We start from the raw sequence: 15,919 nt of genomic DNA on the forward strand, positions 1-15,919 counted from the left end.
CAGAGGGGCTCATCTACAACTGTGAGGCCATATCTACATGATTATGTAATTGTATTTTTGAGGAACTCCCTTCTGAGAAGCAGCAGAATATCAACAAGGTACAAGATACAAACAAACCTGCTTTGAACCCTCTATGTGCAAACAAATAGGAGACAGCAGTTTCTTTGCTGTTTTGTTTTCTAAACCCCTTGATCTTCCTGGAGTTTCTCACAGAAGAATCAATTCTTAGAGCTTGGGAAGAGGAAAGCTATTCCAGAAGGTCACCATTGTAACTGGCATGTGAATGCTCATTCCTGCTTGACTCATCCATTCCTAATTGAATGGTTCAGGTGCTAATTCAGTGATTTTGATTGATCTCTCCCTACTTTAGCCAGAACAATTAAAATATAACACACACACACACACACACACACACACACACACACACGTTTAATTTTAAGGATATCATAACAAAATTTGAAGGCACTGGGTTTAAATTTCAGTTTGAAGAATGTCAGTTTTTCTGGTTTAGCCTAGCCACTACTTCATCTCAGTAGCCTCCTCTATAAAACTGAAGACTTGAGACAGATGGAGTATTAAGTCTACTAAGCAGCAGGATCTTCGATTCAAGCTATACTAACCTATAGATGCTGACACACAGGATGAAGGAAGTGAATGAAACTATGTGTGTGCTGGTGCCAGGTTATAGTGAGCAGTGGGAAACAACTGATGCCCTCCAATGATCACTTCTGCAGACCCACCCACATGCATCCATCCATCTCTTATCTCAATTCCATCTCATCATCAATTATAGCCTGTCTATTGTATGTATGTATGTATGTATGTATGCATGTATGTATTATCCATTTACTTATCATCTATGTATCTATTTGTCTATCCATCCAATCATCTATCCATCTATTCATCTATCTATATATCTAATAATGTATTTAACCCTCTCTCCATCCATCATCCATCTACCCATCCATCTATCCATCAACAGATTCACCCATCCATTCATCTATCCATCCACCCATTCATCCATCCTTTCATCTATCCATCCACCAACCCACACATCCATCCATCCATCCATCCACCACCCATTCATCCATCTATCCATCCATCCGTTCATCCATCCATCCATCCATCCATCCGTCCAATGACATACTCATTCATCCACTTATCAATCTAATTATCTATCCATTCATCCATCCATCTAATCATCTCTTCACCCAGCCATCCAGCCAATCTATTTACATATTGATTCATCTAATAATCTATCCACTCTCCATCTATCTAATAATCTACCTACTATTTAATATCTACCAGCATATATAATCATCTAACTAGCTTCAATCTATCAATCCATCATCTAGCCAGTCATGTCTGTCTACTGTGTCTATTATCCACATGTCAGAAGGGAAGACCCTGTCTTCCTTCAAACTCTGTTCTCCTCTCACACTTCCATTCTCCTTCCTTTCGAGCTCCCTGAGGCCCTCATGGACCTGGGCTTTATTCCTCATGACTTGGAATCCCTCAAGTTAAAAATATAACTCATAGCTCTGAGAAGCCAATATTTGTAGGATGCATAGTTCTATAAACATAATTTACTTTTGCATTAAAGTGTGAAATAAAATTGTTCCCTCAAAGAAACTAATAGAAAATAAAGTTTATAAAGGTTAAGAAATGATTTTGGTTGCAGACAACATAGTAAGATTGTACCAGGTAGAATTCGTAATAAAGAACATAATCCTACTAATATGCACAGCAGGAGAGCATGTATCAGATGCTAATACCAGAAAACATTTTTTTGTTATTTAAAATGTAAATATATTAAAAGGCCATATGTAACAATGATTTATTTTAGATTTTATAAGATATTTATTTAAAACAGTTGGGGGCAATACACAGAACAATTCATTTTCATTATACCCATGGAAATGGAGGACATGGTTGGAGGCTACTATTTCGTAGATATGAATAATGAAAAAAAAGTGCACAATAACAAAATATGAGAAACTGAACTCCAAGTAGCCACCCCAATGTCTCTATTTTAGGTAAGTAAATGCTTTGCCTCTTGTGGACTTTTCTATTCTTCTGTGTGTATGCATGTGTATCTGTGTTTGGGTATGTGCTCAGGAATGTAGCACCCACAAAAGCCAGAAAAGGGCACTGGACCCCTGAAGGTAGAAACACAGGTGTTTGTAAGCCATCAGACATGGGTGCTGGGAAATAAACTTCAGCCTTCTGCCAGAGCAGCAAGTACTTGCACTCTCTGAGGGTCTTTCTAAGCCTCCTATAGAGTCTTTCATTGCACCGGTATGTTAGAGAGCACAGGAGACTATAGTATTCTCTCATATAGAAGATATTTTGCCTCAGTTTTATTGATGTATATTTATATAAAAAATCTCATATGCCCTCATTTTCAATTTACAATTTAAATAATAAAGACAATTGTAATAGCAGCTAAGGAAGTGCTATTAATCAGCTAAAAGTCCCTACCATTGGATCTTGCCCACACCATAGTACATGGTGGGTGATAAAGGTCACCTCTACCACTTGGAGCATTTTCTGTGCCTTCACTACTCTCACCCTCACAAAAAGCTGTCATTTCTACCCACACCTAACAAAGACATGAAGGACATAGAAGTGTGATGTACTCCCTGAAGCTGAGATTTAGTCACATGCACCCTTGACATAAGACAAACGTGTGCAGATAACACGCTCAGAGTCTCTATGCTACAGTAAGGAGTGTGTACCTCTTAGAACATGAATCTAAAGATGGCTCCTCTGTATGACAAAGCAGTCCTTCTAACCTTCACATTTCTTTCCCTCAAATTATCTTATAAAGGGGCCATATGTCTCTGCCTTAATTATTCATAATTGAGGAAGCATCATCCTAGGCTTCTGAGGTACAGTAATACAGCCTACACAGCCCACACGTGTGCTTGTATACAGACACACTAATAACTCATCATATTCAACAGTCTTGTGATACCAACCAAAACCACCCAGCAACTGCTGATCTTAGCAGTATCTGTCTTCATTCGGACTATGCTCCCCACTTACAGTGATAATTGTGATCTTTAGAAACCTTTCCAACCAGGGTGACATTTGAATTCATAAATATCCTTTGGCTAACTTTAAAGCCTGCTGGTGGTGCCAACTAAATGACCAGTTTCATTGAACAACACATTTCTAAGATAAACATATTAGTTGTTTCCTCTCCTTACCTGCAGCCAAAATTCAAACATTAAGTAGTTCTGCTTTTCTTGATTAATATTAAAAAGATATTCAAGCTTTTAACATTACAGCAAACTTGTGTGGTTCCTAGAATTAGCTAACATTGGCTTTGAGCCTAGAAATCCTTGCAGGAACATTTATTAACCCAGGAGCACTGGAGAGTCACCTAACATGTATTGATTACCACCAAGACACCATCACAAAGTTGTTACCAGGACCCTGGCCCGGAGTAACAGCCCTACTATCATATAATCAGCCATGGTTGAGATTCAACTCTAATTTTGAAATTTGCCACCTGTTTGTTTGGTCCTAATAAAAACGTGTGCTGGCAAAGTACTTGGACTGATGTTTTTGTTAGTGTCTCATATACTTCAGAAGTGATATTCTCATTGTCCAAATGTCAAGCCTCCTCTGGGAACCCTGAGGGTGGTAATAACTCCAGAACCACAACCTAACAGGATCTTCCTTGAAGGATGCTTGCAAACTGCTGGGCTCTGACTGGATCCCATATGGGCTTGGAAAAGTCAGAGTGAATGTTGGCTGCACTTTTCCTGGCCTATCTGCAAATGTTCTTTAGTATGCAGGATGTCTCGGTATATAATTTAATTGTTGTGCCCCCCCCCATTAATACATATGCAAATACTTGCTCTGTAGCTGTGGTGTTTAGTCCTCTGTGTGCTTCTGTCTGTCTGCCCTGCAGGCTCAGGGCCAAGGGAAGAAGAAGAAGCAAGAGACTTATGCCTTCTAACCTGTGAGAAAATTCACTCAAGCAACAGAGGTCTGCAGCTGAAAGGCGATGCCCTTGATCATTTCCCTGGTGAGGGAACGGCTGTGGTCTCAAGGCTCCTCTGAGAAGTTAGAACTCATGCAGGAAAGCTTCACATGAGAACCCCAGCATGGAAACACACCCATTCTTTGCAATGTGATCTCACAGGATCTATGTACACTGCACCATTGATCACTGTCTGAACCATCATGGACATCTGGACTTCTGTCAAAGGTCGGCAGAGTTTTGATAGAAAAAACAAACCTCAGGGTGTTGTTTTATTTTAATTCATATCTACCTCAGTGAAGGTCTGTCAGTCAGAAACTGCTGCTGCCTCACCCTTGACAGCGACCAAGATTTTAGCTCCTTCACATGGGGTTCTCCAACTAATGGAGTTTGTACAGGTTCAGGCATTGTGGCTAGGCATGTTCCTGATATTGCAGGAGTTCCTCATTTAGCTTCAGAATGTTGAGCCTTAACATTCAAAAATATTCTTTTGAAATTTTAAAATAGTTGTAGTAAAAATTTTAAAGTTTAATTAATTCAATATGAATTCTTGATTGAAGACTACTTGCTTATTTTGAGCAAAATATGACTGTCCCAAAATTTCAATCTTTGTTTCCTTCTGCTTATCACTATTAATCACTGGTTGGAGTCGGTACTTTTGGCTTCCTATAGGTAGAACAGGTGGTAACCATCTTTTGGCCAAGGCAGACACAGTATTTATAAAGTGAGAAGAAACCGGATAAATATTTCCTTCTAACTTCAAATATTAGAAGCCTAGCTTAAAAAAATAGAAATAGGACCATACAGTATAACTAAAAGATTCATGATGCTCATTAACTAAAATGCAAATTAATCAGAATGAATGGGAAAAATAAATGTTAGCTGGAAGTCTGCAGCAGTTGTTGGATTTTATTAATTAGGAACAGACAATTCATAGCTGATTTCATGTAGACACAAACGTCCAAAAATTCTGTTAGCTTTATTTTGTGTAAATACTTAGACTTCACTTTAAATATAGAAATAAAGCTAGGTTCGTTTTGTATAAAAATAAAACCCACCTTCTTTAAAAAGAACTGACATCAGGAAGAAAAATGTTGAAATCACACAATCGCACATGGGGGGGGGTATTTAGAAAAGAGGAATTTAAAAAAAGAAATCAAAGGAGACAAAGAGAAAACGGGTAAAGTCAGTATAGGAGAGTGCTAATTGGCTAGTTACTGTTTTGATAACCACATCTATCTATTATGTAGACACAGTTTACATCAACGTTGCCTTGGCAAGATGAACCATACTGTGTCACATAAAAGCACCTCCAGCATACATATTCTTACGTGTGTCTGTGCACGTTAGCATACAATATAGAAATGATTAGAAGTTGCAATGTTTTGTTTCTCGTTGGTGAATTATAATGACTTCAGAAGAATTAGACAATTGCCCAAAGTGCAAGCACACAGAGCTTACACAGCAACCCGTGGTTATGCCAAAGCAAGGGGAGAACAATCAGGCAGGGCAGGGCTGACTAGAGCTTTCTCACACCCTAAGTGTCTTCAAATAGAGACTGAAATAACCACAGAATCCCCTGGTGCTTAAATACAATTTGCTTCAGAAATTAATTGTAAGTTGCATTATTTTATTGGAAACTGTTCTTACCCTCAGCACGTGTTAGACTCTGAGCACCTGAGATTGGCTAAGTGTTTCTGAGCAGCAATACTGAAAGGAGGGGTTCCTGTCCTGCTGGGGCGTACCATTCCCAGGAAACTGACAAGGGATCAGATACAGAGCATGTTTGACAGTGACTGCAGAAGATGAGTTTGGAAAAGGGAGCTTCAAGTGGGGGTGTCTGCAGGAATATTGGGTTATGACATAAACGGTGTGACTACATATGGGAGAGGGCGTGGTCATGACAGCCACAGGCTCCACCATTGTGCTTTCCCATCATGAGGGACTGTATCCTAACAACTGAGAGCCAAAAGAAACACTGATTCCCTTCCGTGTATCTTGTCAGGTATTTCCTCACAGCAGTGAGAAGAATAATGAAGACAGTTAGTTAGCAATGATATTCCCAGGAGTTGAGAAAGAACTGCACTCACCAGAGAGGTATCTAAGGTCTTAAGCACAAATAAGACACAGCCATTGGTCATTACTTATTCCGTTTTAATCAACAAAAATTAGCAAAAAAAATGCACTGGGCTGGCAAGATCTAGTCTGAAAGAGTGTTCTGGGGCCGCTGTGGATGAGTGATGAGGTAGCCCAGAGTAGTCAGCTGGGACAAGAAGAAATGGGTGGGGCTTTGGTGGCCCAGAGTAGTCAGCTGGGATGGGAAGAAATGGGTGGGGCTTTGGCCTGCTTAGTGAGAGGACCACACTGAACAACAGAGATGGAGGGGCAGCAGTCAAAGCCCAGCATAGTGCTTCTGCTCAGAAGTGGAGAAGGAGATGGGGTGAGAAGACTCACTGAGACCAGAAAGTGAGAAGCCTGGACAAGAGAAGACAACCCTTGGGGAAATCCACATGGGCCTGAGTCTACGGTCTACATAAATATCTATATCACTTTCCCTCCCCATGGCCAACACACAGGTGGTCATGTGGCTCAGGACTCAGAAAAGGTGTAAAAGGCATCAGAAACAAAGAGATTTGATGTAAGAAAAAAAGGGAAATTTAAAAAAGCAATTGGCATAACATGTTTATTTTATTGTATTCATAATTGAGATTAAATCATTTGTCTCAAAAGATGAAAGTAATACATGATGCGTTTCATGTAATATTTTAACTACTCCTAAAAATATACAATTGGGTTGGTTTTCATAGAAAGTACTTTTATTACACACAGTAGTGATTTCCAGGGACACAAAATAATAATTCAGTAGTAAAAAAAAGTAGTTTCATCTAAGGCATGCCGTTTTACTGGTCTTTGAAAGTCATTATGCTCACCTCTGTTCTTCCTTCATAAAGGTTCTGAATATACATATATATATATATATATATATATATATATATATATATGTGTGATACATATGATATATGTATATATGTGATATATATAGAGGTTCTGATATATGATATATATTATATGTTATGCATTATATGTTATATATTATATATTTTATATATAATGTATTATGTATAGTATATATATATATATATGTATATATTGTTATACAAGTGGAGAAAATCATATGCACAAGGTAACTTCAAAAGACACCAGGATGGGTAAATCTCATTGACCAGAAGTGAAAAAGACCTTCAAAGCTCATTAGACCTCATTGGACCTCAGCCCTGAATGTGTTTGGACTGACTCTCTGCAAAGCTGGAAGCTCAGAGTCTCAAGAGCAGGCACCACTGTCATTCCCACTGGTCACTTTGCTTCTAGAAAACACAGAGTATTAAAGGAAATGCCAACCAATCATCATTATTGTTAGAATTTGATTCTCCCATTATTGAGTTAGAGAGCCTCTTGGGAGAGAAGGACTCCAGAGTTGCAAATAAAGTCCCTAGGCATGGTGAGCCAAATGTAATTACTTAGAATGGTGGAGTTTGAACTCTGTGCTCCAGTCTCCTTCCTTGTCAAAGGGAACTACTAATGTCCAACTCCAGGTGCAGTGACAATAATTAAATGAGATCGTTCTAGGAAATCCTTACCTATGATGCCGTGCAAGTCCTCAACCAGCAGTTAGCAACATTAATTGCTATAGAATTTGATATAAATTCAAAGCATTGTATTTGAACCCAAGAGGGGATATATGTATATGTGTATGTGTATGTGTATGTGTATGTGTATGTATATATATATTTATACCCTATATCTGTTTAAGATCTCTGTTACCAAGGAACAATTATAGACTTCGGATCTGTGCTGGTCTGTCAGAGGTATGTATGTAAGTAACTCCCCAGTTGTTCTACCTGCTTCTTCCTCAGTCCCTACTGCTGTCTAGGGAAAGGTACCCCTGGGCTCACCACTCCTCACCAAGAACAAACAAAAAACAGGTCAAACAGTAGTAGAAACCAAACAACCAAACAATCTCATAAAAAAGCAAAAAAGCGTTTAAAACAAACAAAGCATCAATTGGCACCAACAGGGTGGTCCCTTTCCTAAAACCCTACTGAGCTGGTTCTCCAGCCTTGACTACTTGCCTCTTGCCTCTGATTCTCATGCTCCTTTTCCCATCTTCCCACATCCCACGAACAAGAAGTAGCATCTCAGAGCAGGATGAATAGAGAGAAAGCTGGATCAATGGCTTTAAGAAGCTTAGGTTATGGAGAAAGCAGTCTTTTCCCTCCCAAAGAGAGGGGGCAGAATTCACAAAATTTGGAGAAGTCATAAGAAAAGAAAAACTCAAATCCCTCTCTCAACTAGTTGGTTGATGAGCTATAAAAACCTAAATCCTCACCCACTGGGAACATGAGATAGTCCTGAAGAAATCACAGTGGGACAGATGGAGGGTATGCACAGTGGTCGGGGTACCTGTCCATTAGGGAGCTTCCTTGAGTTGGATTGGTTTGATGGAGAAGGATGGGATGCTAGCTACAAGGTATGCTATCACAGCCCAAGGGAAACACCATAGAGGGTCTCAGCCAAGCAGGTCAAGCTGTCTGTAGAGGAACATAGGGCAGGAGGCAAGGGGCAGGAGGCATGGGGCAGGAGGCATGGGGCAGGAGGCAAGGGGCAGGAGGCAAGGGGCTGGAGGCATGGAGCAAGAGGCATGGGGCAGGAGGCAAGGGGAAGATTGTTGTTACCCAGGCGGCTCTGTTACCTGAGTGGCTACAGTCAATGGGAGTGTGTCTCAACCACAAAGAAGCTATGACATTTTACTGATAAGAGCCACCCATCCCAGCCTACTGGGAAACCCTGATTGATGCCTGAGAAACCCACACACAGCTTCTCCAGTGTGCCATCATGCATCTCCACAGAGGTTGTATGAGGTTAGGAAGGAAGACTGTAAGCGGCTTCTTTATTTTTGGTCTCTAGAACTGGCTTTCTGACCTGATAGTGGACAGGTAGATGGTAAGATTTGAACTGGACACCTGAACCAGTTTCTAGCAGTATGAGAGCTCTGATCTCTGTAAGGGTCAGTGGTCTACTGAGAGCATTGTAAAGAGACGGTCAGTGGGGCCTAACGTATTTGAAAGCAGAGTTTAGAAAGCATTAAAGCTGGCTTGTTTCTTACATCCCACTAAGACAGAACACTTCAGAAGCATATTTCCCCAGTGGAAGTAGATGTGCTATAAACATTAAGACCATTGTGAATGGCTTCCCTCAAACTTATCTGCATAGGTCTACCATGAGGTGAGGAGACAACAGGGGTCTTTGTAGGTGTTAAGCAGACTGAAATTAAGTTGAAGGATCCATGGCTCTGCAGTAAAGACATCAGAAGCCACTGAGCAAAAACTTAGCAGCTCTTAAATGGTAAGTCTTTGGAATTTGTTTGGCGTGACTATCGGCCCCACCCCCATTTTCCCCATAACTGCAAAATTAAATATGTGCATGTGCTTGTGTAAGTACATTGTATGAGTATACATAGCTTTCTGAGAAGATGTTCTGATGACCAGTTTTCTTAAGATATTACAGTATAGGTTGTTGGAAAGCCTAACTAAAATTATCAACTTCAATGGGTACAAGATCACTTAAATGGAAACCTTTCAAAGGTGATGTAAGGACGTGCGTGCAATTATCATTGTTCCAAGAATGAGGGAGGAGGGTGCTACATTCAAGAGTAGGCTGAGCAACTGAGGCAGGAGGATGCCATATTCAGTAATAGACCAATCAACACACCAAGACCCCATCCATTATCATGAGGTCTCCATGATGATCAATCAGAGAACCTTGTCCTGATACAGGTTAAGTTGTTCACAGAAAGAGCAAACTTGTGTTTGGGCTCAAAGATGTTCTTCATTTCTCAGTAAAGAAGCTAATACTTTAGATCATGAGAAAAGCTGAAAACGCATCAGAACAGAAATAAAGCTTAACTTGTGCCAAATATTCTAATGTGTCTTCAGAGGGACAGCAGCTGAGAGGCTGGCAGAGCAGCTCCAGCACTCTCTGGTGGAGACCAGCAGTGGGACTCAGTGGGCACTCTCACCTTAAGGCCGCCCTTCTCTCCAGTGAGTCTGGAAAATAGAAACTCTCAACCTGTATAAAAAATACCTCAAAAACCTAAGTTTCCACCTTCAAATCTGTTGCTGGGGTTGCTCTTCCATTTTCTTCTAATTCCTCTGTTCTTCTCACTTTTTGTTTGTTCTACCTTTTGTAGCTTTATTATAAAAGACCATTTTCTATTATCTACATGCATAGATGTTTTAAATGCCAGGTAATATAACTGGTTCTTTGAAAAAGTTAGAAAAAATAATTTACCCATAACAAATATAGACAGCGAGTGTATGTGCACATCTCTGGACTCTTACCTATACGATCCCTTCCCTATATCGCTGCTATTCCCCAGGCACCATTTGAAAAGGATAACAAATGTTGCAGTAATTTTATTGTCCTCAGGGCTCCAACACTTCCGAACATATTCTAGCACCAAGAAACAGATATCCCATAGTCTTTCATGGAGAGATAAACTAGGGACAAATGCTACACCCTCTCTAGAATACTCTCTCAGTGCTCACACGGCTCTCCTCCTGCCAGTCTCCAGCTTTGGACACATCTCTGTGCTCATGGGTTCTGCTCAGCTCTGGAGGATCTGATGAGGAACTCACCTAGATCAATGCCAGATCTGGCAAGTCACACTCATGGGTGCAGTTCCCCTGTATGAAGAGGGCCAGCAGCACATCTGGCTTTGCAGGGTGTGTTTCCCATGCTTGTAAACCAGTTTTCCAGGAGGAGAGAGACCCAGGTCTTAGCTTATCATCTGTTCTCAGTAGCTGCATAATTCAAAGGCTCACAGTGGCAGGACGGACAAAGTGTTTTATGGAGTACCGATTCAGAGACGAGATAAGGAAAGCCCCCTCTACTAAAACCATATTGATTCTCCTTTTAACCTCAGAGGCATAATTTCTAAAATCGCTTGGATGTCTGCTAAGGTTATTGACTTGTCCTGGGTATACGGGAGATACACACTCTGAAGGGCAAAGAGGTCTCCATTAGGATGTCAGGAGAAGCTAAGCTCAAATGGACACCTGCTGCTTCTGGTCTGGTCGTCCTTGCTTGCAGATGGTCCACCACTAAGCATGGAGAACAAATGGGAACAAATGGGCTCTGAGCACTTGAATAACACCAGGCATCCTCAATGATTTCAAATAGCATCCTCCTTCAGTGGCCACGGACCACAGCCACTGCAGTTAGAGATCTTTGACAAGCTTTTATTTTTGCTGTTGTTTTTGCTGATGTTGTTGTTGTTGTTTTGGGGACCATTCTACAACAACAATCATGATGCCAACCAACAAGATGGAAACCGAAGCTCACAGTGTTAAACCTTACCAGGCAATGACAAAATTGCAGGTAATATTTAGTTCAGAGCACACAACCAGAACTAAAAAATAATCTTTGGGGGTTGGGGCTCAGGACAAATGAAGGTAAAGACAGAACAAATTTGTGTGACCAGTCTCAGTCCTCAGTTGTAGTTTGCTCTGAGAGGATAATGGTTGCCTTCCGCGGCTTGTACTTAACCCCTGCCTCCCTCCCCTGCGTTGTCTCCTGACTTACCTGCAGCTGGAGTGGGCCTAAGCCTGGGGTCGCTGCTGCAGCAGCTGCCATGGTGGTTGGGATCAGCTGAACAGGGTAGGGGTCACCTAAGTAAGAGAATAATAGAGGCGTCAGCACCTTTTATCTCCTCTCCACCTGCAAATTAAACTCCTGCATTCACTCTTCCCCAAAGCCTCCTTTGTGTGCTTGGCTGGGGCCAGATGAAAAGCTCTATTGTGTAGCCTTTTACCGACACTCTTCACAGCCCTGGCTGAGGGGAATGCGAATAAAATGGAGCAAGCAATTAAGGCTGAAACCTCATCCTCTTTTCATGATGTATTTAGGAAAATGGGGGGCTGAGGGTGCATGGTTCAGAGGGCTATACTTGGACACACACACACACACACACACACACACACACACACACACACCACTGTAGACTTGATCAGAGCACAGCACGACCTTGCCAAATTTTTAGTCTTATCACAGACAGAACTTAACTAAACTCACTTTCATTTTAAGGAGCTGAACACCAAAGATTTAAGCCATTAGCTAAACTTTTTGAATGATGCCTTGTGGCCTGGATTCAAATAACCTCTCTAATAGCTCGCAGCTATTTCAGAGTAAGTAAAACATTTTCATGTTTGTACTTTCTTTTTTTTTTTCTTTTTGACATTGTAGAAAATGTTGACATTTTAATTTTATAAAGATAAATGTTGACAAAAGTATATTTTAAAGGCAACAAACGGACAAATAGATCTTTCAAAATTAGACTTAAAAAAAAAAAGGCCAAAGATTAATCTTGTTTTTCTCATCTTATGTTCTATAGAAAATGTATACCAGAGGTCTACATAGATTTTGTGATGTATTTTTGGTGCAGATCAGAAAATATTTCTTTGCTTAGTAAGAGCTGAGGCAGAAACTCTTCACAGAGGCCAACTGAGTGTTGGTGATGTAATCAGTAGTGCGCATTAGTTAACCACTGGGAATATGATATGGCAAGCAATCAAAAGTAATGACTATAAGAACAATTTTTATAATATATTAAACTGGCTTTAGAAACTGAACATGTGAGGCCAGGTGTCTTTAAACCCACCATTCAGGAAACTGAGGCAGAAAGACCCTACACAAGTAAGATCCTGACTGAAAAAGCAAGCAAAAATTAATCCATGAAAGAAACCATTTAAATGTTCACATGTAAACAATATTAAGGTAATCAGTTTTAAATGCCTACTGAGTACCTGGGATAAATTGTGAACACTGCTCTTGGCACTTGAATGTGAATTTTTAAAAAGTATAGCATAAACTCAGGGTTTTATTGGGAATGCAGTGAAGTTCAAGCCGTAGGCTTCCAGAGAAGCCCATGGTCACCTTAACATGTTCACAGCATCACAATGCCTTGTTTCACCAATTTCTTTATTTTATACTTGGTTGTGATTTTGTGTTATAATAAATATTGTTTACTGGTATGGAGATTATATATGTATAATGTTCAGTAATTTTACTTGAAAGAGAATGTTCTAGCTGTGTTTATGTCATTGTGGCAGATAGCCTGAGGAAAAAGTAACCAGAAGAATCAAGAGCTTATTTGGATTTCAATTCCAAGAGATTTTCCCTCGCTGAGGAGAAGTCATAGGAAGAACTCGAGACAGCCAGTCACATAACATACACAGACCAGCAGGGAGAACTGAATGAATGCCCTCATGCTGCCTGCTTGCTTGTTCATACAGATTTCTTACATAGTCCAGAGCCTTGCCTAGGGAATGGTGCTGCCCACAATGGGCTGAATCCTCTATAGCAACCAACAACGGAGATAATCCCCCACAGACTTAGTCACAGGCCAATCTGCTCTAAGCAATTCTGAAACTGAGACTCTTTCCCTGGGTAATATAGGTTGTGCCAAGCTGACAGTTTAAACTAAGAGCAGAGAGTGGCTGAACTACAGAGCAGGTGTTGAAATAGGTATGCGTGGGACTGTGGACAGTGTTGGGTGGTAACAGTATTCAGGGCTTATAAGCAAATATTAAAGCCTCTAACTTTATCCTACAGAAGAAAGGGAACCCCGCATGTGAAGAAGAAAAACAGCCAAGATTACCTGACTAGCAAGTGGACGACGTCACAGAAGCAGACTCCTGTGTAGCAGGTGACAGGTGGATCGGGAAGAAGCTAAGTGACTCAACGCTTGAGGACTTAGAACTGACAAGGAAGTTGCCTGGTTTTGTGACAAGGTGGGAACTGGTTCAGGATGAATTCCAGAGTTTCTACTCAACACTGAGGGAAGAGAGGGTCAGTCTACTTATGTGGCTCATAACAGAGATAAGGAATAAGAGCGCTGCACTAGGGTAGGAGGCTGAGGGAAATATATGAGGATATAAGAAAATGTTTTGGATATTTGCATACCATTCTTTGAAAGAGGTAAGCACGCATCCAAATGAAGCCGAGACTTGATAACATCGGTTTGGAGTAAAGACAGTTGAAAACAAACCCCAAGCAAACAGGTGCTGGGACTGGAGACTATATTAATCTTTATAATCTGAAGGGAACGGGAAGACTACTGGTGACTTATAAAATAAGTGTGTGATCCTGGATTTTAATGATTAAAGTAGTCTGGGAAGAAAGTCTCAGTGAGAGACTGCAGGAAAGGCTGGCCTGTGGGGGGCAGGGAGGTGGCTATCCTGATAACATTAACTGATGTTGGAAGGGCTCGCCGGAGAAATGGGTAGCAGCATTCATTCCCTGGGTATGGATTAGCAGCAGAAAGGCTGAGCTGGAGAGGTTGAATGCACACATGTGCACGATTTCTCTCAGAGCTTTCCTGTGGATATGACTATTTGCTTCAAGTTTCTGCCATCTTGACTGCCCCACCCCCAGTCCCATGGTGGACCACAACTTGGAATCACAAGCTAACTTAAACTCCTCCCCCAAGCTGTTGGAAATTTAAGCTGACAGTGAAGAAATATTCAGGGAAGAAGAGGCGTACAGAAATGGAGCCAGGAGTGAAGAAGGTGCGCTGGGGTGGGAGCTGGGGTCTCACTGGAGCGAAGCTGGTGAAAACTGGCTTGGAGTGAATTACTTAGGTGAGGTCCAGACAAAGGTGCTAGAGGGAGCTGTGCGGGTCACTTCTTAAAATGTGACTGTCCCTGAGTGGAGACCACACCCCCTAAGAACGATACAGTTGCAAAGTCTGCCCTAAACCCAGTGCACCAGGCCCTGCTGGGAGAACCACAATGACTCTTAATTATATTTCTGGCTCATGTGCTCCCCTGCCCCCGCCCCTAAGGTGCAGGATTATTCTCAAATGCACAGACTAGGACAAACTTGGTAAGAGTTCAGTAGTCAGAAGAAGGTACAAACCTACCGAACCCCTACCCAGCCAGTGCGCATGCTCTAACTGTAGAGCACTGACCTCACCCCCTGGACAGTCAGTGCACATGCTCTAACAAAGGATGGTGCGTTGTGGTGGATTTCCCATGTCAAAGAGCCTGAGCTTCAGTCACCAGAGTGACCAGATCAGGATAAAGGTGGGGTGTTGAATGGTACCCTAATTTCTAATTTGAGAAAATTAGTTAATTCAGTATGATTCAGCTTCTGAATCAAAATTCAAATTTTAATGGGATTTCTAAGTGATCTGCAAGCATCTTCCCCTTGGCAACTGCTGGAGGAGACAACTCAGAAGTTGCTGCAGGCAGAAGTGTGACCGGGAGGACTTAATGCTTAAACAGACAAATGCGTGCAAACATTAGAGCAGGCTGCTCTGCTAAGGAGAGGCATCCTGTAAAGACAGGACAAGCACGTGACAAAGGGAGGGGCTGGGGATGTCATGGTTTTGGGGTTTACTGCAACTTGGTATTATTAATTGCTTAATCTATATGACACTGTTTGGAATGGAGGGAAGTTGAAACGTTTAAAGTTGAAATCACATTTGTACAAACTAGCTAAAATGGTAAATATTGTAATTGTATGGTTATTAGAATCGATCATGTAAATGCCTACAACATTGTAATTCATTTGTATTCCTCTTTAATGAACACAATCTTAAAATTAACTAATGCGCTCATGTACAAGGCTCGGGTGCTTTTCACAGGGATAATTCATTTATATAATTTACTTTCCCTGTTGTAAATTAATCAATTAATAAGCACTTGCAACATCCACCATGTGATTAGGAATCTGCCGGGTGCTGTGTGAGACATACACAATAAAATTAAAGAAATCTGGGCCTCTAATCATCACACATTCATCCTGAGCCTGTTTGAGTGGCTCAGGCCATTGCTGAGTTAAAGGCTGGTTGCTTTAGGCTTTAAA

General features: G+C 41.1%; 1 protein-coding gene across 8 annotated transcripts in view; it reads right to left on the reverse strand.

The window, feature by feature from the left end:
* Sox5 (SRY-box transcription factor 5) overlaps nt 1–15,919 on the reverse strand; it is a 974,603-nt gene that overhangs the window by 93,283 nt on the left and 865,401 nt on the right. For all 8 annotated transcript variants that reach the window (XM_052175238.1, XM_052175240.1, XM_052175244.1 and 5 more), the window contains one exon: nt 11,636–11,721. In XM_052175238.1, the coding sequence (XP_052031198.1) occupies nt 11,636–11,721 (86 nt within the window). The remainder of the gene's footprint in view (nt 1–11,635; nt 11,722–15,919) is intronic.

This window comes from Apodemus sylvaticus, chromosome 2 (assembly GCF_947179515.1).
Source record: "Apodemus sylvaticus chromosome 2, mApoSyl1.1, whole genome shotgun sequence".
In the NCBI taxonomy this organism is placed as follows: Eukaryota; Metazoa; Chordata; class Mammalia; order Rodentia; family Muridae; genus Apodemus; species Apodemus sylvaticus.